This window comes from Scophthalmus maximus, chromosome 16 (assembly GCF_022379125.1).
Source record: "Scophthalmus maximus strain ysfricsl-2021 chromosome 16, ASM2237912v1, whole genome shotgun sequence".
In the NCBI taxonomy this organism is placed as follows: Eukaryota; Metazoa; Chordata; class Actinopteri; order Pleuronectiformes; family Scophthalmidae; genus Scophthalmus; species Scophthalmus maximus.
In genome coordinates this window covers 14431937-14458489 of record NC_061530.1, presented here as the reverse complement: position 1 = coordinate 14458489, position 26553 = coordinate 14431937, and the positions used below count along the sequence as shown (strand labels likewise).

Here is a 26553-nt window from a genome sequence, read left to right as displayed (position 1 = left end):
CATAGAGAGACAAAGAAAAAAGTTAACCAGCAATGGACCAAATCCACACGTGGTCCTTAAGGTCAGTGGCTCGTTGTACCAAGCTAACTACTGGCCAGAAATTGTGCGCCCATCCCCTCCACTTTATCTCCCTCTTCCTATTATTAGGTTTGTTAACATACTGTATTGCGGTGTTTGCAGTCATGTCGACAGGCTAACTTAATCAAGTTACTATCGAACTTGTGTGCTTCGCCCAGCGCGACAGTTTTAGTGACAGAATTATTGCCTTGACCTATGAGAGGAAATTAGCCGAGGACACAACTTTGAGACTTTTCTTCCTAGTTAAAATCATATACATATATATCTATCTATATATACTGTGTATATATAGATATATATACACATATATATCTATATATATATATTTACCAGTCCAGAACAGTGACAGTGACAGAGAAAAGCAGCGAACAAAAATATTCCTTCAAGATCGTTGCAAATGAAAAATGACACGTGGACCCAAAGTGGTGCAAAATGCATAATGCCAGCTGGCAGACCATTACAGGTGATGGACATTTCACTTACCTAAGTCAAATATAACAGACTGCCGTTCATTAATATACAGGAGGGCCTGCAGAATCGGGCCTGCCATCTGCTTAAATCGGCAGAGTAATCTACAGCTCATGATTGGGGCTGAGGACCAGAGTTTCTCTTTAATCTTTTTCAGCTTTCAGAAAAAATTTCCATCTGCACCATGTGGCACATCGTTTTTCTCTGAGACAAATGGACTGTTTTTGTACGTTCCAAAATTAGATCAGCAGAAAACAATCAATCTTGTAAAGGGCCTGGGAAAAGAATTGAGATTTGGATTCTGTTTTCCCCTCTCTTGTCTCGAGCATCTCACCTTGCACTTTTCTTTGCAGCCATCGGCAATCCTCCTATGATGCTCTCTGCTCAGTGCCATCACATGGCGTAAAACCGTGCCCTGGACTAGTGATGAATATGAAAACGTGCCTAACTTAGGTGATCCCTTTTCAGCTTTGTTCCCTGTGGCACTCCAGAACAGATGGTGACCTGTGAGAGTCTGCGACACCAGAACCAAAATCCACATTGGAGGCACAAAAAAAAAGGAGACAAAATACTTGGAGTCATCCTGTCTGCAAATTAGTGAGATGACACAACTGTCAGGTGACAGTTGTCGCCCCACCACATTACAGGAGCGGCGACGCATTCACTGCACGACAAAAGGGAAATGGGTGCATGTTTTTTTATAAGAGACCTGTCTGTCAGCTGGCTCTCAAGTCATAACAAATCACCAGCACTCAGCTGAGGCTGAACATTCAGGGCGTCAGGGGGAAGACGGATGACCTGCAGGCCTTTGAAGTGCTCTGGCAGTTCAGATGGCTCAGCGGTGCTGACAGAGAAATATACACAACAGAGCAACCAATAATGAGAACATTAAACATTCCAGCCACCTGACAGGCTGACAAAAACAGCCTGGCCTCGCATCAATCATCCGCTGGGACATAACCTTGACAATTAGTCCCCTCTCGTACTCCCTGTAACCCCTGGGCCTGCACTGCAGTGTGAAGGAGGAGAAAACCAAAGAGCTTAATCCAATTCCTTAAATCTGATTGATAAAGACATATTAGCGACAGGGACCGCAATATATCGGTCCAACAAATGATGGATTCGGAATCAGTTGGCAGGCTCTTTGTACAGTAATGACACTCCAAGGATAGATGGGAGAGCAGAAAAATGCACATACTGTAGTTCAATTATTTTCCTGGCGGCATCTGTAGATGTTTCGGCTAAGACCACAAAAAATATATCCAGCATACGTTTACGACTCTGTCTGCTCAAATATGTTTTTTAATGATGCCCCACAGTCATTTGGAAGCTATAGAACTACTCGTAGCAGCGACAACATTTATGTTTTAATATAACAATGCATAGATCAGCAGAAAACATGAATAGTTATTTCATGTGTGCCTAAACGGGTTACATATCTTCAATCTGTATCCATGTACACATGCACTAAATGTCAAAGTCGCTATTAAAAACCTCTATAAATTCCACACTGTAAAAGACATAATAACAAAAAAAAGACAGACTCCAGTCCTCTTACTCCTCATTAGCCATGTACAGAATGGTCATTAGTCTTGCCCGCACTCTGCACTTTAAATCCAAAGAAGTTGACCCTCCGAGAAAAAAGCAAGGGGCCACGTTGTCATCACTAAATTCTATCTAACTATGTAGTTACCATATGACAAATGAGCAATGTGAAATGACATTTCCCGTTCGCCTTCACACCTGTAGATAGAAAAAAAAGCAAAGAACCCGACAGATGGATGGATGGCGGGAACCTCAAAACTACTGTATCTCCTTTTCATTTGGTGAAATGGAAGGGGCCCGGCCGAGGACTGTTTACAGAAACTACCTGAGACGGGGGCTGCGGCGTTCCAAGCCCTGAGGATGATAAATGGCTTTGCTAACCCTGTGGGACTGCAGGCCCAAATGAGGATGGAGCTAATTGCCGTGCGAAATGCTTTGGCATGAATGGAAAGAAAATGCAGGCGAGCTGCGGCCAAAAAAAGGGCCCAGTTGCTGCTCTGAACTCCGAGTTGGCTTTTGCTTACAAGGGTTCACTCAGTGTCCATAAATCATGGACTGCTTACAGCTGAAACTGCCCTTAGTCATCAACATGCAATAGACTGAGTGACAGATTCCATCCTGACTACATTAGCCCCCAGTTCAAACGAGGCTCCTTTTTTTAAACTCTCCTACCATCTTGAACCTCACAGGAAATGAAAACCAGATGGTTGGAGATTGCAGTGTACAACATAAAGCTGAGCTTGAATGAGAAAAAGATTCAAAAGTCCAGAAAGAAGAAGGAAAAAAACACACCACATACATTGTTGAAGGAAATGAATGACAGTGGTAAACTTGAGGTAAACCCAGGGTTTTTGATATTTTTCAAATACTGCTTCAGATATGGCTTCATCCCGAGGTTATGAACTGCACTACTCATTTTCAACTGACAGGAGAACTTAAATGTGGTCTCAGTTTGTGGTGCACCCACACAGGTGAGCACAAGTGGAAACTCCACAGTCCTTCTTGGCTATTTTCATGATTTCTAAACAACTAGACAGCTAAAAAATATTCAAAATTTCAATAAGAAATTGTTAAAATCGCTTAAGCATCCAGATTGGCATTCGAATAATCAGTAATTCACAATAATGTAACCACATGTGCTAGATTGTTATTCTCTAAGTAACTGCAGAGGAAGTAAATGAGTAGTAAAAATGTTTAAAGGTACCTAACAAAGTTTTTAAACAAATTCTGGACATGCACAAAAAAATTATAATTAGCTATTTGGCCCATCGCCAAACTCTACACGTACTTTTTTATTTAAAGGAGTTGTAACAGTGGGACTTTTTTTCATCAACAGAACTTAAAGGGTAAAGCTGAATTTATTTTTGTTATTTTCCACAAAAAGACAGTCTCAGTTTGTAGCGCATACCTTCAGGTCCTTTGGTGCCTACTGGAGATGTAAACCTTTCAAAATTGGCCAAGAACATATACTTGAACTTTTAATTTAGTACCTAAAACAGCAGTCCAGTGGAGTTTTCACAAATGCTACTCAAACAAGAGTAAACGTTGCATTTGTTGGGGTCTGTTATTAGCTGAGGATTTAGTGTATGATAATTTACAGCAGCATGACAGTTGCCATAAACTACAATGTCCATGTTTGTCATGATGAAGGAATAAATCACCAAAATGTTGTCATTTTAAATCGAAAATGTATTTCAACATTATTTGTATAAGAACCAAACTTACTTATTATTAGTTTTGTTCACCCAAATCACAAACCAACCATTTATTTCTATGAAAGAATTACTCCATGAAAACCCAGTTCAGTGTTTCTGTGACAAAGAAAAATTGCTGTATTCATACCAGCTTGCGTTTCTCTGAAATGGCCCGGTATAAAAGAATCTTGCAATGGGACCAATTTTGCACAAACTTTTTTACTGTATAATAAAATGTTCATACCGACTCTATAAAAGATCACAAATGAAATCCTCAGGGGACAAAACTAAGCACCAGATACGCATAAGGTAATCGGCCTATCACACAAAACGGCACGTACTGTATTTACCACATGTTGTGTAATCAGTGTGGTCAACCTCTCCCATTGCCTCCTGGTGGATTCTGTTAATGACTTGGCTCCCAAACATATTTAATTCCTTTCGATTCTTAATAGTTAAAGCTCATAGCTGGTAAATGTTCGCTGATGTGCTGAGGTACCATAACAATAGGACCTTTAAAGTGTTCCTTTTGCAATCTACAACGTAAAGGACATGAAGTGCAGCTGTAAACATCAAAGACAAACCACAGAGAGACTCACATGGACACGCAGAGCTGCACTATGGCTGCAATATACTGGAAAGTAAAAATTTTCATTGCCTAGTAAGCCTTTGCTTTTGATAAGGTTGAAATTATATGAAGTATATCTATATCATGAATTGTCATCTCATAATAGATTCCTTATGCAAGCTGCAGTCAATTATACTTTTTAGTTTTCTTACCACCATCAAGCAGACCGATGAAATATCCCCACCTGCCCCTCATGCCATAACAGTATTTGTGTTTTCATTTTTACGAGAAAAAGCTGGCGGTGACTCATTTTAATTCAACTGCACGGACCAGAGGCACAATCTGTTTCTCATGTTCTCTGGCTCCGGCTGGAAACACCTGCCCTGTTCTCACAGCTAATATATTAAGTAGTTGAGTGCCTGAGCAGATGTTGTCGGGTCAGCAGGAAGTCCAGCGCCTACGGAGCGCTCAGTATTTATTTGACCGGATTAGAAGGCAATGACATGGGCCTCTCGATAAATCACGTTTTACGTGCAGGTAGAAGCCGCAGCACGCTCCGACTACCAGGGAACACCTTTGCCAATTTGTCAACCTCTTAATTGCTGCAGAGTCCTGATCAGCAGGCCTTTCTGCTTCTAGAAACACATTAGCAATCAGGGAGAGGGATCTTGGAAAATGCTCACAAAACTGTACCAAATTTCACCCAGGAAACAGTAACACACTGGAATCTTTTATTTGTGTTTGCTTTGTAATAATTCTCAGAGATCAAAGCCCACGCTTAGGGGCCTCAGTGTCAACGCAAGACATTGACGACATCTTCCATTCAAACCGCGTCTTCTCCTCACGTCTCACATGCACTCAGTCGTCACATCCCACAACAAAGAGAGACGCCCCGAGTTATCATCCATCAAACCGGGCCTTTTATGGCCCATCAAAAGACAATGAACTGCCAGAGTGAGAGGAGTGTTTGCAACATGAAGTGACAGCGAATACTCCAGACACAGATTAAACAGTGTTGGAAAGGAAAAGGCTACATAATGTTTGGGTAATTTGTGAGAATTAGACATTATGATCCATCTTTATGGAGGGAAAGGAGCTCTGATATAAGCACAGCACGGGTCTCTGCTCCGACAGTTTCAGGCATCTCAGTTTACTTTGGTTTTGAAGTATAGGATTCATACAGCTACAGAGTGGAGCACTTTGTTTTCAAACATCGTCAAAGATCTTTAACGCCTCAGCTCTAAGGTATGAGCTACATGTTAAGATATAAAACAGACCCTCCAGGGTTATTTGCCTCAGAGGCATCCAATTTATTCCATCTGCTCTCAAAGTGACGGGTGTTTAAGAACAAAGGAAGCTATAGAATACAACAGACATGCAACATAAACCATCAACAGCTCTTTGTATGTTATCTCCAACGCATTATTCCTCTCAAGTCAACCATCAAGCGCAGCGGATATGGCAACATGTGCAGTGGTGGTGGTGTGTGAGTGCCACTATGTGCAGCTTGGAGTTTGCTGAAGTATTTGACAGGGGCTGAGTGAAACGGGATACCGGCATGATTACACTGTATCCTGTCCGTTCCTGATTTATTGTGACAGCAGAAACTCCCTGCAGAACCATGTCGTCAGGTGCGAGGACTTGTGCAGTGTGGGATACTTGATAGGCTTCAGGCTCTCGGTCAAGAAAGTCTCCGGAGACAGTGCTGAGAAAACTCAGAGTCCTCATTACGATATATATACAAGCAAACATCTACTAATGCTGAACGGAAACAGGCCGTTCTCGATTGGCCTGAAAACTAGCAGCTGGGATTTTTTAGTTTTTAAAAATAAAATCTTGAAATGCTTAAAGGGATAATCCTCGTGATTCTCATTCTTTACCCGTGCTTCAGAATTTTAATTCAATTTTAAGGCCTTGTTTTTGTTTGTTGAGATATCTCAAAAGAGAAGAAGGACGAAGTCTGATGAATGTTGGAACTAGTGATTAGTTCTAAGAAGATCCCAACCAATATGGATTTTTGCCAGCCTATGCAGATATCGATATAAGGAATAAATCATTTCCGATACCAATATATCAGGAAATACATGTATACATATAAAAAATTGGCAATGGTTCCAAAGATGTCATTAGACCAAAGAAATACAAACAAATGTTACTAATACTTAATATTTTACTGCTATTATATTGTATTTGTTCTAACAAATATATAAACAAAAATAAAACACAATTAGAACCAAATATATAGAACTTGAATTGAGAAAATACGAATTAATGTAAATTTTGTCTGTATTGTTTTTTCAGTAAAATAATTGTTTTCATGTCGGCGCATACTGACAAATACAAAGGCTGATACAGACATGGGTGTTAAAGGCTCTTATTGGCCAAAATTATCAGCTAATTTATATAAATGTAAACCAACACCTATGTAAACCCACACCACTGTACAATGGACGGGAGATTCTCACCGCAGATTGGTGGAGCAGGGTCAAGTGGGGTCGGGGGGACTCTGGACTTTAGCATTTGTATCTCAGGAATCTTGTCAGAGGTGCACATGCACAGCTGTCGGAGCTGCTTAAGGAGTCTGGACACTTCACAGCCACTGCATGTGATCCTCCCTTATGTCATACACAAGAACATCTTAATCGTGGTTTATTGCCCCATTGTCTCACATCACATGATTCTATGCGCGGCCGTCTGTGCTACTTCAGGGACACGGGTGAACCTTTGTACATATGTTGCTGCTCCTGTTTAGTAATTCTCTGCTGTTAAAAAATTACATTAAAATTGTTCTAATTAAATACTTTGGAGTTCACAATACTATCTTAGTTTGTGATCCCCCTAAAAGGAATAATTGAAAATATACTTAATCAACACTTTCATTAAAAGCTTCCTTGAATAATGTGCAATTGTTGCCTTTCTTCTGTCAGCCATTGCACATAATCGTTGTAATATATTTTTGTCTAGGGGGAAGGGAATAAAGAAAAAAATTACAGTTTATAGCGGTATCACCTGAACACAGCACTTTGAGCATGAAGGGAGGCATTATTCTGAATAAATGGATTATCAGGGAAACCAGCATAAATGAGTCAATAAAACTGTTAAGCAGCCAGCCAGCCAGCAGTGGCCAACATGATTAATCGCAGGCATTCCAAGATTGGATTTATTTTGTCTTTTATTTCTCCTTTAATGACTAGCCGCGAACACCACTCTTAATATATCGCCCATGTTTCTAGATTACCGGTGACTAATGAGGATTCAAAATGGCCGTTATCTACATTAATGTCTTTTTATTTGAAAAGTCAATACTGCCTGTGTGTGCGCGAGCGTGTGAGTGAGGAATATTCTAGTGGGAGTGACTTGCAGAGATCCGTTAGAAGCCTCCCAATTAAAACAGTTTTGGAAAGCATTAAGGTATGCTGGCGTGTATATGAGTACACTGGTGTATCGTTATATTCATAATTTTCTCCCACTCATGATATTACTCTTTCAAATAAATACAAGATTTTTCTTGCTTCTCCGTTTATCAACCCGATTCCACTTATAAATGTGTTTACATTCCCTCCACATACATCTGAATTATTAAAAGGCTCCAAAAGTACGTTGTCACCTATTTTCTCCACAGAGGGTCAATGTTCAGCATTAGCCAATAGCTGTACAGTATATTCCTGGTGGTGGGCTCTCAGAAGGCCTTGAGTAGTAGCATAAGATATAGCTCAATTTGATGAAAGAGTCTGGCTCAGTAATGACCCCGGTGATTCATACATTTGTAAAGGAAATCAATCCCACATCAGCTAAGTGCAGAAACAGGATCTTCTGCAGCCTTAAATCTTGGCATCGGGTAATATGCACTATAAATGTAGTTTACGTTAAACTGTGCCAAATAAGACGTACGGCGTTCATTACAGAGCTGAAAACAGGTATGAAGACAAAACATTGTCTCCAATAATGGGCTTTGGAGAGAAAGTAAAACGCAGGCCCAGGGCAGTGCTTTATCAGACTGGACTGCTGTCCCACCAGACTGTTGTTCTTTCCATCTATGATTTAAACACAGCCGAGCAGGGCTAGATGGCACCCGGGAGAGGACTTTATTTTCATGTTTGCCAATCTTCCTTTACACCTGCCTGTGGTGACCATAAATACACTTTTATGCCTCCCGGAGAAATGCTTAAAGGAGCAGTTTGTCCGAGTCCTGTATGGACTTGCGTGGCAATATTCTTGATTGATGACAGCAGCAAAGTTTAGAAGATGCCCCGGAGAGTTTTTTCCAATCTCTTTTATTTGGGAGTTTTACATTTGAGCATAATATCCTCTCAGCTGTATTTATGTGGGTTTAGGACTCCTCTGCTCTGTCTTTTGTTCCCACAGTTTACTAATGAGGGAGAGCACCACCGGTGGCCATGGTCGTCACAAAAGGGCAGTTTGTGCAGTGATGCTGAGAGCCCCCCCCCCCCCCCAAAGAAAAAAGATGTTAAAAGATTTTTTTAAAAGGTGATTATATTATTCTTGCTCATTTGACATTTTCCAGGTTAATTTAGGCTGCAAATCGTCATAGATACTTTGGTTGTAGACATTACATTGTAGACAACGTATCTATTTATTTCATTAATTATGGTGTATAATATTTTGTTTTGACATAGGGTTAGGGAGATGTTAAAGAAAGAAAGCTAACAAGGAAATGCTATGTTTGTTGACATGACAATAACTTAAACTGCTAGTTGATTACCAAAAACTGTCAATGACAACGTCAGTGCACTAACTGATGTATCAATGACTCATTTCAGCACTGGAGAAAATTTACAGTTTTGTTGGATTTCTATGTCTCCAGATCTGCTGAAAGATTCCAACTCCAGTATTCTGGACAACTTCATAAAAAACTTATATTGATATAGCTATAGTTCAAGTTTTTTTTCAAATGTTCTCCTCTGTGTGGCCGCTTTTGAAAAGACACATTTTAATGACAGAGCCAGGATTAATATATCAGTTAGCACACTGACATTCAGTCAGCGTTGTTGCCTTCTTGCCACCTGCTTAACGCCTCTTCAGTAGGCATTATACTAAGACTGACCAACTGGGAGGTCTATGAACAAAATGGAATGACCCTCTGCCAAAATAAAACCCAGCTGGGCTATACATAGAGAAGCAGCCCTTTAGCTCTCTCCGGGATTGATATATGGTAGCAGCATGACGGAGAGAAGCCGTCCCACCCGGCAGCTTTAAACCATCATAAATACCTCCCATCCCAGAGCAGTGTGGGTCCGTCCTGATCCCCAGTTTCACAGGAAGAATAACCTTTTCATTTATCAAACCTTACACTCAGCTATCAATGACAAGTCTACCAACAACTTAGACCTAAATATCAACACTTCATTCCTATGTGAAAGGTATGTTGATTAGGCAATGACACACAGAGGGCTATTTTAAAAACAGTGCATTCAATTAATTGCTGTCATCACATCAATTCCCGGACGAGCTAAAGGAGACAACACCCAGGCAAATGAACAGCTTTCAACAAATATTGTAGGACAATGTCATTTCTAAAAACAAGTTAACAGCTGTTGGAGGGTGAGATCTTGGGAGTAGAATATATTGTAGGCTAATGACAGGTGGCGCGAACAGAGACGCATGTGGCAGAGCCTGAATGAAGGTATTGGTGTAAATCAATCTTCCCCTGCATGCTAATGTTTCAATAATTACCACAATTAACTGTCTAAACTAAGAACACATTGAGGTCATAATAAAGGAGGGGGAGGTGGCTGGTGACTGACCGAGAGCTTGTGCATTGCATGTCCACCTACATCTGCAACCATCCACTTATTGGACGGTATTATCTGTCAATCACGCAGTATCCACGCCCAGATGCATACTGTGCTTAATCGTTTATTTAACTCTAAATCAACCATCATTTACAAAATGAACACCAGGCTGTAATGAAGAAGACTTGAAACTAGAGATTGAGACCATAAACGCGTAATGATAATGTATACTCGGGTTATGAATTAAGTAATTTTCTTATTGACTTCTATTGGAACTGACTTCTTTTTGCTACCAGAGGAGAGGTCATCTGCTGGTCATTCGAGAGAATACAGGTTTCAGGCACTTGGCTTCCCTTTACGTACATTTTTATATACATACTTTGTATGGTCCAACCACTTGAGCAAACTCTTTCAGAACCTGTAGCTTATTTCAACACGAATATCTGACATTCCACCCTGACATTTAATGAAAGTACGGTCACTTTATAAGAGATCGTCTCTAAGGCCTGTTGTGTGATTGGGAGTAGAAACTGACAGTGGTGCACGGAGCCTGCTGAACCAGGCCAAATCACTGGCCCACATGGTTACACAGAAACCGTAACGCAGCATGTAGAGTCACATTACAGCGCCTTATGCCTTTCCAGTCAATAACGAGATGATTGGTTGGCAGTGGCGTGTCTAGTTAGCGGGATATTGTTGCGCTTGACATTTATCATAGCTCCGGGGTCGTGAACTTGGAGCTAAACAGCAACTGAATCATTAAATGTGAACGGCTGCAGCTTCAACGACTCGAAGGCACTGACATCAGTGTCCTCATGCTGAAACAAGTGACTATCTTCCACTAAGCTTAACACGTCTTTGTTCAAACTGGGACAGTGTGCGCTAAGAGGGACATGCAGTCTGGGCTTGGGGAGATAATGGCCGCTTTAACAAGCACAGTATTTGCTACTTTTGAAATTAATACCAATTACTATTATAGAGGAATGTCTTCCTGAAAAATCAAGTCATGTGTTTTGTCTAGAGAGGCCAAAAAGGAACAATCATGCCTATTTAGAGTAGTTAATTTCAGCACACTCAGTCCTTGTGCCTGAGGGGCATAATTGTACCGTACCAAAAAACAATCGGTATAAAGACTGACTTGTCCTTAATATATAACTTAACTACATAAATTGTTCTAATGCTCTTCAAGGAGGTAGCTTATTTCTGCTTGGCAAACACAACTACGATACTGAAGATTCTATTAGCAACGTCTCCGTCATGTTGTCTGGATCTATGTTCAAAGACATTTTCACAGTGAATGCAAGTTAAACAAGGCGGCGGCTCAGTATCAGATGAATCAATTCAGAGTGCAGATGCTGGAGTTCAATAAAAAGAATCCAAATGGCTCAATTTTAACTCCTCAGCTTCAAGCAAATAGGATGCTCAATAAAAACACTGCACTGGTCTTCTCAGTAAAAAAAAAAAAAAAAAAAAAAATCAATAGCTAGAGGACAAAGAACCTATAGCCATCACTTAATTCTCTTATCAGTTTGATTTAGGGGACAAGGATGATGTTAAATAACTGTAAATCCTTATCTTTGACTTTGTAGGTGGTTTATGGTAGTTTCAACAGCAGTTCAAAGACAGAATGTCCATACCCTCTGCTGCATACACAATTTATAGCTTTATTACTCTTTGTCTAAAAGAGCAAAGAAACATATAATTGAAACGAAGAGATAGCACCCACTGGGTGGAAGAGCCGGAGAGGGGGCATGCAGAAACTGAGAATCATCATCGCTAGAGACATATCATGGCGACAGTTTTATGGCTACGGAGCCGGGCCTCTGTTTTTTGGGGCTCGTTTTTATGAAACGAGCGAGATCCAATTTTCTGATTCATCTGCAAACAGAGCGGGCTAAGTTTAGTATTCTGACGCCGGGCCTCACACTGGCCTACATGAGCGTAGAGGTCACCGAGAGGGCTCCAGGAGCTGAAGTCATGAGTTTGTGCTCACACTGTCACAGGTCCGCTCATATTTTTGCCCTCAGTGACAACAAGCCTATTGTTCTCCCTGATAAGGCTTCAGTGTGCACAGTAATGGGAATTAAGCAGGGCATAAGTCACAGAGAAATTGGGTGACAGCAGATCAATAGATAGTGGTGAAGCCTCAGGGACCATTAGTGAAGAGGACCTCTTTGTTTGTCCACTGGTGGGGAGAGCTACTGGATGCTCAGTTCTGAATTAAATGTTGAAACTAAGACCACATTGAGCTCATAAGAAAAGGGTAGAGGTGCTTGGTGACACGAGTTCATTAGCCTGACGTGTTTTTGAAAGCAGTGGAATATCATTATGAGGTCATAGCAACCTCTTTCTTTTTTTCATTAAACACAGGCAATCTATTGTTGTTACAGGCCTGCATTGCAACCAACTTGTGCTGCAAGATTATTTCCTTTATCCATAAATCTGTCAGTTATATTTTCAAATAAGTGGCTATGCAGATAGATAGCTGCTACAGTCCACAGCGATATCTTAAAATGTCTTGTTTTATCTGAACAAAAGACCAAACCCTTAAGATTTTCAGTTTATAATCATAGAGGAAAGTCAGAAAATGGTGAAAAGGGCATGGCGGGTGGCCTTATTAAATTATTTGTGTTGTCTAACAATAGTTAGATATGTACAATTCACAATGATATAAACAGAAAGTAACCAATTCTTACTTGTGACAAGCCAGATATGCAAAATTTTGGTATGTTTGTTTTGAAACATGACTCAGAACAATGAATCCATAATCAAATTTGTGGTGTTGACAAATTAGCACAAACATCGATGAAGTTATCAATCAAGAAATATATTTATGATTTGTTGTATGTGCTGTTTTGAGTTTACTTTCCTTTGTCTGCGGATAAATTGGGTTACCCAGAGCGTGTGTGGCATATGTTTTTGTGGACTGTGGGAAAAGTGTAGAGTGCGATCAGAGGCGCCCCGCAACTGTACGCTGGAGCTCGAGGAGGGAAATGCATTAGCTCTTATCTTTACAGTGTTCAAAATGATTAGCCACAACATGTGACATCTCTGATAAAGCAGATTCCTCCATTAAGTTCTCAAGGCAAATGCATATTGTGGCCATCACTTCAAGAGATTCCCACTTAAATGCACAGATAATTTGTTGTTGCATTGCATTATTCCTGCCCCATAACCAGACCCCAGTCGAGTGAGCAATGTGCCAACGATAACTAAAGATATTAATTAGTATATCGCGATGGCAGCACATGCATTTTCACTATTAATAAATTCAAAGCCGTCGGGGTATGATTTAATTATGAATTATGTAAATGGTTGGCATGAATCATTTACGTCTATGCATTTTATTAGCTAAATGGGAGAGAAGAATGTAGGAATATCACAGTGACAAGGATGTACACACTCCAGTGATGACAGCATGCAAGTACAAGAATATTTAGTGACTTTATCACAACTCCATGTAGGTTCTCTGCTAATGGCAGAAAACATTTCACATTGATAAATAATTGATGAAAGATGATGTTTAATGGAAATTTAAGGGTCATGTTTACCCACAGGCCTGAGGTTTTAAAAGTTCCTTTGGTGTGTACGTTGAGATGCAACATGCGTCAATATAACTAAATCCTCCACATCGTATATTCTATACATTTGAGTTCCATAAAGTGTGATGCGATTGTGTCCTTTTTGCCTAACAGCCTTACAGAAAACATTCTGTTAGGCTAATTGAATTACGTGAAACTAAAACGGCAATTCAGTCTAAAAATCAGGCAAATATTTTGCAATTTTTCACATTTTATACTTGCAGCCGGAAAAGGATAAAAGACTGAGTGGCTAGCACTTTACAGACAAAGGCATTTGTTTCTATTATTATGAATAGATATCTACATCTTTTCTTTTTTTTTTACCACTTTTCTTCTTGTCAAGATGATGTAGTACCAGGAACAAGGAGTATATTTGACTTGAAAGGGGTTGTCAAATCAAATTGTCAGGCCGCACTTTCAGACGGAGTCGTATCGCTCACTCATCTGTCAGTCAAAGAAAAAGTCTGATGCCAAAGTCAAATTCAAGAGTTGAGAGGAGCAGACTTACATGACATGTCATTGTCTGCGAGAGCAGAGATGTCTGACGAGCACAGTTCGGCTCTGGCTTTAAAATTTGCAGGGTTGTGTTTGCTAAGTAATAAAGTGACTGATACAGTGGGTCACTTCCATCTTGACAACTGCTCATTAAGTTTACTATACTCTGTGATATAAACAGAATATTGCCTCATCACACATACAAAGAAGGCCCTTCACATTTCACAGCACATTAATCATCTCAGCATGGGACATCATAAAACACTCACAGACAGTAGACTCGAGTCAGGCCGGCCTATAAAATTCAATCATCACAACAGTGTCAGACATTGTTCTGGCGTAGCAGAAAATTCCCCCGACCCGGACAGCGTGTCTCTCTGCTGGATAGTGATTGTGTTTACTCACACAAGAGGCTTACCCCCGAGGCAAGCCCCACACCTCAGCAGACCAGCTGTAAGTATCCCGGCCCTCTGGAGGAATACTCTATCCTCCCCTGCTGTCCGGACTCGGTGTGTAACCAGCAGTGGCAGCAAGGCAGCCAGTGATGCCTCAGAACCTGTTACATCTGTGAGCAGAGAGGGGGGGGGACAGCGTCAGAGAGCAGGTTTTCCATCAGATAGAACACATTAAAAGCATATGCAATTTAAAACACAGCAAGTTGTCCAAATCTTGTTCTCTGTGAGAATGAGCACCATTTCACGCAAACCTTAATCGTCAAACAATAACCGCCAAGCTCTGCATTCAATGGAATTGTTGCCACTGTTTGTATTTGATAGAGTTTCTGTGTTATTGTTCAGAAATATTTGTGTATCATACTGTTCTTTGGAAAGCAGCACTCAAAAGAGGAACCTGTTTGACGCGCTTTAACCCCCTCTAGTGGAGACTATTAAAGATGCGAAAATAAGCGAAAATAAAAAAAGTGTAAACAACATGAATGCTCTTGGGTCATTATAGCCATAGAGCTTTGTTTATACTGAATAGTTGAATACTTTAAAGCATTTAAACATTTTACACTGTTATGGTGAAATATGCATTGCACATTTAACAGGTATAACAAAGATTTAGATTTAGATTATGCTGCACGGACTGATCTAACTATAATAATAAAGGGTTCTGATCTTTTCAAGTGTATAGGTAGACTAACCTGCATTTGTGGGAGATTCATGTGGGCTCGTGTGTTAATTTTAAGACAACATGCATTTACCACCTTATAAAACAAACAAACTTCTCACCACTAATGCACGGCCCCATTGTTTTTCTGGCACAAACATACCTCTGATTCTTTGCCTTGGGCTTGCAGTCAATCAGTGAATCAGATGTAAATAAAAAGCTGTGATTATTAATAAGAGCTGTTCGAAAAGTGAATAAAAGCTTAGTTGTAACAGTTTGGGAAATCCTTTTGGGAAATCCCCAAAACACACCATAAAAACACATGCACACACACTAAGTGTTGGGTGCAGAGGTGACGTGTTCAGGCCAGAAACAAAAACAGACTCACACAGTGTGTAATTGTATATATCACAAGATCTCTACTGTAGCTTACACAGAGCAATGACACTGGGGGTCAAAGCACTGTACGTTTGGTGGTATCAATTTATCAAACCAGAGATTGTATTAAAGGTCACCCGTGTACCCGTTTTAGTCAAAAAATGACTAAAACGGGCACAAAATGATTGCTATGTGGTCAGATGGCAAACTATCTTCTCCTATTCATTGTATCCATTTTATATACTCGGAAAAGAAATATATCCAACATCAGCATAAGTGAGCTTCTTTACCATGACAACACTGCCCCTCTCTGTACGAGCCGGTATATTACATGTCTTCAACTTAAAATATTTTACTGTATGTAACAAAGGAACAGTCTCATACATTACCTGTGTATATGCATTTACATTTATCACATTTTTTACATAATAAACATTATATAAATAATGAATACATAGCATTACTTTTAGATATCCTATTTACTAGAGTGGGATGGACAGACAGACAACCCTGAAAACATCAATAACTCCAGATAGCAAGGGAGGCATAAAATATTTTAGTTTATGGTAACTTATGGTTCAAGATGTCAAAGGAACGTAAACCTTTTTACAAAGTGCAGACGACCCAGTGCAGACGACCCATTTTTTAAAAACCTTTCTAATTACATTCATGTAGATCCTCCGTACATGGATTTTAATTAACACAAAAGTTTACTTTACACGGTGGAGGAGACTGAGAAGGAAACGCCCAAACGAGGCCACCAGAAGCCACTATCTTTCTGCCAAAAGGTTAGAAATTTTAGAGGTTTGATAAAATGTCTAAATGTGTGCACCTGATGTGCCTGGGATGGTTGTGGGTGGTTTGCACTTAAAGCACCAAAAGCACTACAGCTGTTATTTGATGATAACACAATCGTCTCAAAGATTGGAATTATGTGGTTTGGCATCACGTGTTTCTTGGTGCTGGGCGGTGGGAGTTGGGGCTGTTTTTCCATTTGGTTTGATCCCCAGAGATCGCATGAGGCACTACTGCATGGTGGTATGGCATTTGTACTCTAAAAGCTCAAATGATATTTTTATTTCACCGCTGTTCAGTTCAGTTTGACATGATATTTTTGCTTGTGCGGTGGGCGTGTTTTGCCATCCTATGATAAGAGCTGCAGCAGGTCATATGACCGTCGTTACGTAGGCCTGGCATGATGACAATCCTATCGTTATAGCAACAGCGGGTCATATGACCGTGATGTCCACACGTCCGGGCAAACTCTCATGCTTGATTAGAGCAGGAATCCGCTCCACTCGCTCACACACACACACACACACACACACACACACACAACCGACGACCCTCTCGGACGCAACGTTTGCGGTGAGTTGTTTCACGGTCCGCAGTGTCTGTGCTGTTTCAATGGAGGGAGGAACCTGCACCGCTCGTTTGGGTTTGCAACTGTGTCCTGTTGCCTTAAATCTGCTCTGTGTTGGGGGGGGGGGGGGGGTCTTCTGTATGTGGTCGAACAAGCGCCGCAGCAGAACGCGTGCTCGTTATCAGGATGGTTGTCGGGATCCGCCTGATCATCCAGTGTCACTTCGCCTCTACTTGCGGTATTACGGTAGGAGGAGGAGGAGGAGGAGGAAGAGGAGGAAGCGCTTAGGAGCGGTGCCGGTGTGGAGCGCGTGGCGGTGTCGTCTGCGGTCGAGTCCAAATGTCTTTACGCACAGTTTCCAGAGAGGCGCTGGTCGGATCCATCACACTCGGAGTCGTTTTCATCGTCGGTTACGTTTTCGGTGAGAGCGAAGCAGTTCAACACCACAAACTTTATACCGCCGCTAGCACGCAGGGGCAACCTGTCGGCAGGCGCGTGCGCGCGTGCGCGTGAAGGGCAGTGAGGGAACAGGTTGTGGCCTCTGACCACAGTGCACAGTGCGGATCTGGATTTGACAGGTAGAATTAAAACATTGGCACCCCTGCTTGAGTAAAGGAGGCTTTCAGTGCAGGTCAGTGCAGGTCAGTGCTCGGGACCAGGAAACAACCTAAGGTGAAGCACCTTTTATCTGCTAAGATTACACAACACGTTCGATGTCAACTCTTCCACTGACAGAAAAAACATAACATGTGTTGACTCATTGAAGGTAAATGATTTTAATGAAATGTGTTTTCCATAGACAATGACAGAGTTGCACAGTTTAACAACAAGTGCACAGCCACCCAGTACAAAGTTCTCTTCTACTCACTCACCGGTGAATTTACAGTCCTGCCCTGAAGTGACGTGCAAAAACCAGGGCAACTATCTGGGGAATGTTACAACAACCTGGTGCACATGCAAACTACAAAAGTAGGAACACAGATGTCCCATGGATGTGTCCATCTAGACTGAATCAGGGTATTACCGTCAATATGTCAGGCAAGATTGTCTAAAAATTTCCAGTATTCATTTCTGTATCTGTTGCTGCTGGTGCAATAATTGCATTTCCTCATTGAGATCATTGAGTTTGATCTAATCTAAATCAGACGTCTGTTTCCTAAGAGATGTTTAAGTCGGATGGTGGGCCTCATTACATCAGCGTGCTCTTAAGATCCTTATAATTGTCTCAATGTTTGTATTCGTCCGCAGGGAAAAAGAAATCTTCCAGAATGAGCCTCTCCAAAAGTCACGGCGAGGGAAAAGAAAACCCACTGTTACAGTACGTCCTCAATCACTCCATGAGGGAGCATCCGGTTCTGAAAAACCTCAGGCTGGTAAGGATGTCATTGTATCCGGATAAATGTCATGCTCTGGCACAATTAGGCACTTAATGTCAAAAGATGTGATCATCATGTCATTTTATGAAACCGATGCAACTGTTTTTTCCACTCATTGCTTTCAGAGAACACTGGAGGACTCCTGGAGCATCATGATGGTATCCTGTGAGCAGTCACAGTTCATGGTCAATCTGGCAAAACTGATAAAAACCAAGAAAGCATTAGAGATCGGTAATGGAGTCTTATTTCCACGTCACATCTAGTTTCTGCAAATGCGTCCTCGTTGATTTTCCGCAATCCTTAACTCAACTTGATTATGAAACAATGGCTTACATGTTTTTATTTTAAGGGAATGAGTAATGCAAAATGAAGTAACAGTATTTACTGTCATTTAGTAACAACTAAGGAAACTTCAGATATATTTTTTTTTCATATACGGCTTTATAACTGCGATATTTACCCTGTCCAAAGTCTTGTTTAGTGCACAAAAAAATCTAGCCGATAAAATCAGGTTACTCTTTTCCTATACCAAGACAACAGAAATTGAATGTCTTGTACAAGTGTCTTCCTGATATTTAAGAAATCAGATTACTACAGAAAGTTGACAGTAACCAGATTATCTATATGCCTGCAAAAAAAAAGTGCTCCAAGTGTTCTTTTTGCCCTTTCTATCGTCATCCATCTTGTTGATTTTACTGCCTATTCATTGCATTTGCAGGAGTATACACAGGTTACAACACACTGAACATTGCTCTTTCTTTGCCTGATGACGGTGTTGTGGTGGCATGTGACGTCAGTGAAGAGTACACTAACATTGGAAAACCCTTCTGGAAAGAGGTACAATTCACTACCAGCAGGGTGTATCATTATTTGTCAAAATACATGGGGGGGGGGGTCACTGTGGGGTTCAATATATGATGTGTAATACTGCTGTATTATTCTTATATTGTAAAGTGCTGATGGGTGCAGAGACGACATACTATATGATGCAGGTTTGTTTCATCTGCATGTCAAGATTGCATTTTTATGCTTTTGATTCAATGATCAAGCAAAACATTTAGTTGACTGCTTAATAATGAATTCAACAATTAGTTGCAGCCTAATGGAGTGTAATGAGAGATTATCAAAAGAAACACATTGGAAAATGTGGCTCAGCACCTTGGATGTGCAAGCCTCACGTTTGCACAACCAATTCATAAACAGAATAAATATTATCATGCATGCAAATACACTCATGAAAGAAATCCTGATATGGTGCAATACATTGTTTCTCACCTGTTATCAGACAACTTATATCACTTTTTAAAACATTTGTGTCTTTGTTTACAGGCTGGAGTCGAGCAAAAAATTGATCTTCGCATACAGCCAGCACTGAAAACTCTTGGTACAGTAATACATTGCTTTTCTTAACGCACTGTTTCTAAATTGATAGAAATACATTTTTCAGAAATGAAAAATATTGGTATTAAAAGGAATTTAACAACCACAAATTGTATTATCTCTAGGGCTGTTGTCTTAGCTTGAGGTCTTAGTGGTTTCTGTGTCCAGTAGAGATCATCTAAAAAGGCCACCAGAGGTCACTGTTCTGAGGTTTAACAGAGGTTTATGGAGTCTGTCAATGTAGAGTTTATTGTACAAATTTTGCATTTCATAATATTTTACAGGTGAACTCAATAGCACGGTGTAGTGTAAGATCACACTGCAATGTTATTGTAATGTAATATTTCAAAAATAACAGACTGCTGTAGATTATGAATAGTAACTTTTTCAGAGGCCTGGATTCACTTTTGTAATTAAAGAATAAACTGAAAAAAAGTGATGATTATTCAGCGGCTAAGGTAACTAACAATAACTCAAGTACTGCACTTACTGTAAGTGTAGTTTCGTATTACTTACACTTTACTTGAGTGTGTCCATTGTCTGCTACACAATTTGTGTTTATTTTTTAATTTATTTAAACTTTATTTTTCCAGGAATATTCCCATTGACATTCAAAATCTCGTTTGCAAGTTAGCCAAGGTAGCAGCTTAAAAAAATGATCAATGAATAAAACAAAATACCAACTCAAAACAAACAACATAAAAACTGTACATAAAAGAACCCCGCGTCAACACGTTGAACTGGTATAAGAAACAGACAAGACTTTATCCAAAACAATTGAAATTAAACCCTATTTTATCAGCTTCTACAATACAGTGGTGATGCACAAGTCAATGCACCAAGAACCTGAAAGTGCAGCCTCCAAAATGATCATGCACCTGAATCAACACCTCTCAAACTGTTGCAACATTTCATTCATGACTGTAGGGTTTATTGCATGATTCGACTGAATTAGTTTTAGGGGTTCTTCATCAACTACCCACTCATTATATAAACCAATGATATCAAACGTTGTATTATGACAACGGTTCCTTTCATGCTGAACATTGTGCTTTAAGTAGCAAAAGTTAAAAATGTAAACATAATAAATACCTTTACACGCCGTGCATTGTTCCCGTGATAAATCCTTCACCAAGAACCTCGCGATGGGGTTGATCAAATGGAGAGGCTGAAATCAATTTCCCTAATTACAATTTGACAGCAATCGTGTCTAACCTTGCACCCAGGTGCTATCCAGGTAAGCTAGGCTAGTTGGGGTAAGCTATCCAGGTGAGCTAGGCTAGTTGGGGTAAGCTATCCAGGTGAGCTAGGCTAGTTGGGGTAAGTTATCCAGGTGAGCTAGGCTAATTAGCAAAACAACAACATCGACGACAGCAGAGCTCAAACAGTCGATCTATGGTTTCAACCAAAGTGTACCATGAGGTGAGAAAGGTTTGGTTCAAATACCTGGATCCAGGTCGTCCGCTAACTGTCTGCACACGCGTCGGTCCACACCTGTGGCGTGAACTCCCACGGAATCAATCGAGTAAAGTTTTTCCAAACAAACGCTAAACGTCGGCGCCGCGACCGTGACGACGTTTTATGACGTCACCGGCATCACAGACGAAGAAGCGTACAAGAAGTCGTGGCGTTTTCATTTGTGATTAAATTTAAATATTTATTTATTAGATTTAATTAAGTTCACGTTATTGACTAGTATTGTAGTACTGGTGGAATCCCTACTTTTACATATAAATGTATTACTCAGGGTATTTTTCATCAACATTTAAATAAACATGTTTAAAATACCACTGTGTATAAATTATACCACCTCATTCACCCCCATAATTACATTATGTAATGTGCTATATGATAGTATTTAAAATATACTTTATTGTTGCACATTGTTGAGTCGCAGCAGAGCAACAAGGAGAAACCCTACACCTGTTTTCTTTTAATAATAGGTCATTTAAAGTAAACATATTACTTTATTAGCTGTTGAGAATCTACAAGGGTCTATATCATGGTCCTATAATACATCCATTGTCTTCCAGATGTGATTCTCATCTCGCAGTGGGACTTCACCTGACTAGCACGAGACAGATGTTTGTTTACTGTTTTTAGATCCATACAATCTTAAATCTGTTTGTCTTTCTCTTTATCCTCTTGTTTCTTTCAGACAACCTCCTTGCTGCTGACCAGGCTGGAACATTTGACTTTGTCTTCATCGATGCAGACAAAGTTAACTATGACAGCTACTTTGAAAAGTCTCTGCAGCTGCTGAGAAAAGGAGGCATCATTACTATCGACAATGTAAAAAAAAAAAGGGTGGGAATAAGCCAATATTATTTGTAAGAATTTATTTCTAGCAGCTAATGCTATAAACATTTTTTCCTGCAGGTGCTGTGGGGTGGGAAGGTGCTGAATCCAACTCCTGATGATGCAGACACTGTGGCCATTGACAAGCTGAACAAGAAGTTGCACAAAGATACTCGCATCAGCATCAGCATGCTCACAGTGGGAGATGGGGTCACGATCGCCATCAAATTGTAGGACAGATGTCAGATCATTTCAATGAATTATAGGCCTTTGAAATTAGGATATTCTAGGATACTGTAGGTCATCTTTAAATTGGGTGGATTATTATCTGGTCAAATGTGATGGTAGTTGAAATATACATGTGTATTTCTGGCTGGACTCATACCACCAGAGGTAAATATGGAGATTCCAAAGCACTTTTTAAGAAATTTCAATGTCAAGTTTTCTTACGAACCAAGGTGCAGCATATGAATTATACCGAATTTGATATTTTAAAAAATTGTACACCATTTCTTTTTGAGTGTGTCATTATTTCACAGAGCACATTGTATGTTTCTCCACATTTTCTAATTACACTATGTATTGCAGTCAAATTACAGGAGGGCAAATGTTGATTTTAGGACTTTATTGCAAAGGTAGACGCACACCAACACACAAAATGCTTCCTGATAAAGTGTCACAATCCTCAAGAATGGGAAGAAAAATGGATGATACACTAGGATTTTCTTTCACCCATGTCACACTGAGGAAAATCAAAATCCATTTTATTTTCTTGGAACTTAAAGCAGGTATTTAAGGTAGTGGCGGTCTAAAACCCATCACACAGCACGATTAAGCTTCTCTAGAAGGAAAGTGAAGATGAGCCTTTCTTGATAAGTATTGTTTGTTGTAGTTAACCTTCCAACAGGCAGAACGTCACTCCCAAAATATGAATAAAATGTGCAAATAACACAAAAGGAGAAAGAGCTTAAATAAAGGGAAGTGTTCTACTGTGCAAAATAACAGCTCTGATTTACATTCTAAGTTATCACACTTTTTTTTAACCATTCCTGGATTGTCAAAGAAAGGAGGCCAACTCCAACACCCAGAGGATGGTTTTTCTTTCATTATGTAGAATAAATTGGCAGAGGGAACAACTGATTAATAAATTCATGTAGCTGAAACGTGACACATTTAATGTAACCACAATGAAAGGAGGCTACTGGAAAGTTTTCCATCTTAACAGTGCTTGGGAACTCGGTTTGAGTATTTGTTTTGGCTTCATCTCGTTAAAATATCTGTTGCTGACCAGATCAGACCCAGGGTCAGAATCAGCTGATATTCATCTTCAAATGAATTGGCAGAGCAGATCCTCATGCCTCCAACTCCAGGCCCAGTCCTAGTTTGTGACCACCAGCATTGATATTCTTTCCATCCACCAGTGCTGAGAGGAGGAGTTTTATACCTGAAATAAAAATGTCATATACATTTTCAAAAGTGAAATCAAGGCCCATGATATTTGGCAGTATTTTCAACTCTAAATTGAAGATTTTCCTTACCAGGCCGCAGAGTCTGGCTGTATCCAATTCCTACCAGGCTGGCATTATTCACCTTAGCCTGGAGAAAAAAATGTCATATTATGTAACAAGAAAATTCTCAATGAGCACATGTGGATCCAATTATACATAAAACACAGTAATGGACAATCATGGTATAAATTCACCAGATTATTTTGAGAAAACAACAGTTGATGAGAAAATAGCACAAAAATGTCTCATAATTTGAAGAAATCTGTTATCAAATTACTGCATCGGCTGCAAAGACTGATCAACTGTTGCTTAGCAGTTAGCACATGACCTAATTTGACCACACCTTTGAGATATTCTACTGAAACAGAACGGTAAATATAACCTTGTTGGCTGAGGTAAAAAGAAGGCACTCACAGATATGGAGGCACTGGAGTCCAACTGGTACTTGGCAGCAATTCCAAAGCGAGTGCCGTTGCTACCTGCCGTCCAGGCAAGATTCACAGCAGTCTCCAGTTTGTCATTTACCTTCTGGTAAATGGATCCGCCAAATTCTGAACCATCGTTACTGGGGAAGAAAAAGTGCAACATCACATGCGAATATTATTCAAAAAGTTTTACATGACCAAATATGAGATGACGTGATCAACAGATCAGCAAGTTCTTTTGAAAGCTATTTGCAGGGAAGTTTAACGTCCTGCTTGGTTCAATTATTTTGTTGAAGCTAAAACATACATATTGGTGTGGAGCTGGAAGTCCCCAGTCTTGTAGCCAACCGCGAAGTTGCTCTGGGTCATCTTGGATTTGGCTGAGTCAAAGGTCATCTGGTACCCAGCCAGCCAGCCCTCATAGCCGGCTACTGCTGCTCCATGAATAGTAGGACCAGCAAAATCCAAATCTGCATCAACTCCAACATTAATGTATTCCCTTTTATAAGCTGTCTTGACCTTGCCACTCTTCTTGCTGTGAAACATCAAAATGAAAATTAAAGAAGCTAGAGGTTAGAAAAACAGTGACTTAAATCACAAACTAACTGCAGCTTACCCAGTATTTGGTGAAAATGTAGTGTCAAAAGTGAGTTTCAGGCCTTTGGTGATCTAAAGAAGAAGATCCTTTCATGAGTTACAGGAGTGTGCCATTATTGGAATGATCAGCAATGTCATAGAGTTTTCAGATTACCTGATCCTCAACACAGATTTCTGTTCCGAGTGTGTTTTCCGTGGTCCACTTCTCTGTGAACGTCAGCCCATATTCAGCCCACTTGTACTTGGTTTCCAGGGCTCCAGTGACCTTGCTGGTGTCTACGTTGGACGACCCAGATGTTTTAAATTCCTGAAGAATTGAAGGTAAAAGATGTTAATCATCTATTATTTACTGCTAAATTACATTTACACAGTTCCTTGGTGGTAAAAACATGATAACCTATAATCAGCTGATAAGACCTACAATGCACTTCGGTATATGTGCTGGAACAGTTGCACTCACCACCCCACATGAAGCCTTTGTCTTCACATCAAGTTTGACCAGTCCAAAACCTGCAAGGACAGAGACATATAGAAAATACATTTTGGGCTTAAATGAAGGTCATTACATACACTCTTATAAACGGCCATTTCATTCTGCTCCCACTTACCGTATCCCTTATTGAAGATGTCCTTTGCCGATTTTCCAAGGTCTGCATATGCTGGAGGAACTGCCATTACGCCTGTCACAATACCAAAATTCAAAGAGCGTAAAAAGGCCAATAAATGTACTTGTTGATTGATACTCGTGTCCCCGAAGCATGGCAAAGTTTAACGAAAACAAGGGATGATGGTCCAATTGGGATTACTGAGGCCATGTGTCATTTCTACAAATGTGCCACCTTTTGAAGCAGAATCCACTACATTAATTACCCAATATTGATAACAGTACTTCTTTGCTCCCTCACCAGAACTGCAGTCCTTACAGTTCCAATACAATACAGTGAATACACTGTATTGGGAGAACAAATGACAATAATGTTTAGACCAATCTGTCAATTGGGGGAAATGGATTGTAAATTCTGAACTGGAAGTTTAGAGTCAAGGTAATCTCTAATCTCGAGCATCATTCTGTGTAGTTATCACAATGTTGACCTTAAGATATAGCTGCATTGCCAGACACTGTGACTTTAAGTTTCTGCTGTCACCACAGCTCATCGTCAAGGTTACACCGGAGGCACTTCCCTGTCTGCTTACAGTGACGGGGAACACGTCTCTGTCGGTGTGAACATCATTATCAAAGCAGTCATGTGTTGCGTAAAAAGGTTCCATAAAATCAATGTCAAATTCAACTGACATCAATTGACATTTCCTGTTAATAAGATGTGGAGGATGACGTGTTCGTATTTTTTTTTTTTTTTTTTGTGACCGTTCACACAGGAATGAACTCGATGAGAAGTGATAGCACGATCAGAAACACCCACACGTCTGTGTGTGCCCAAGCAGTTTGAACACAGTGTGGTAGGGGGCGTTTTCTAGCTAGCATACGAGCGGTTTGACATCCAACCTTAGCGACGTGACAACAACCACACAACACGAACAGCCGCAGCGATCACACGACTCATTACTTACACGTCTTCGTGTCGCTGTTGATGCTGTTGCTGTGAACTTGTGAGGTCAGAGGGGCGGCGGAGAGAAAGACGCAGAGGCAGAGGCAGGTGGAGGACGATATGGAGGAGACGCCGCAACGAACACCCTCCTGACCTCGGCGCCGTCAGGACCCGGAAATATAGCTGCCCGTTTTGCGCCCGTCTGAAATCGCAGAAAAATCATTTTGTGATTCTGGACGAGTTCAAGTATTATTTTTTCTTCCTGAAGTTTGACGTGAGGGACCGTGATTTTTTGGCTGATGGTAAAGTTTTTTTCATGCCATTTTTGAGCTGCCAGCGCAGACTGGCAAGTGGAAGACCGCTAAATCGCCATAGCAACCAATGCGCTG

General features: G+C 40.4%; 2 protein-coding genes and 1 long non-coding RNA gene across 7 annotated transcripts in view; 1 reads left to right on the top strand and 2 right to left on the bottom strand.

Moving 5' to 3' along the window:
• LOC118287094 overlaps positions 1-21415 on the bottom strand; it is a 138185-nt gene extending 116770 nt beyond the window's left edge. For all 3 annotated transcript variants that reach the window (XR_007029852.1, XR_004785572.2, XR_007029853.1), the window contains exons 1-2: positions 21236-21415; positions 14588-14747 (exon numbers count right to left, since the gene is read on the bottom strand). This is a non-coding gene — a long non-coding RNA (uncharacterized LOC118287094). The remainder of the gene's footprint in view (positions 1-14587; positions 14748-21235) is intronic.
• On the top strand, positions 16883-22596 carry LOC118287086 (catechol O-methyltransferase domain-containing protein 1). Of its 3 annotated transcripts, none has more exons than XM_035611878.2 (7): positions 16883-17038; positions 18282-18406; positions 18535-18640; positions 19128-19246; positions 19739-19793; positions 21948-22081; positions 22169-22596. In XM_035611878.2, exons 2-7 carry the CDS (start codon positions 18302-18304, stop codon positions 22319-22321), a joined length of 672 nt encoding a protein of 223 aa, XP_035467771.2. In that variant the 5' UTR covers positions 16883-17038; positions 18282-18301; the 3' UTR covers positions 22322-22596. The 3 variants fall into 3 exon arrangements, with proteins under 3 accessions (XP_035467771.2, XP_035467770.2, XP_047183741.1); XM_035611877.2 differs by lacking the exon at positions 16883-17038 and adding an exon at positions 17298-17454; XM_047327785.1 differs by lacking the exon at positions 16883-17038 and adding an exon at positions 18050-18071.
• A 101-nt stretch (positions 22597-22697) lies between these two features.
• On the bottom strand, positions 22698-26343 carry LOC118287085 (voltage-dependent anion-selective channel protein 2). Its single transcript, XM_035611876.1, has 9 exons — positions 26187-26343; positions 25226-25297; positions 25078-25127; positions 24772-24924; positions 24637-24689; positions 24328-24555; positions 24010-24160; positions 23626-23683; positions 22698-23531 (listed from the first exon to the last, which is right to left on the bottom strand). Exons 2-9 carry the CDS (start codon positions 25290-25292, stop codon positions 23440-23442), a joined length of 852 nt encoding a protein of 283 aa, XP_035467769.1. The 5' UTR covers positions 25293-25297; positions 26187-26343; the 3' UTR covers positions 22698-23439.
• Positions 26344-26553: the final 210 nt, after the last annotated feature.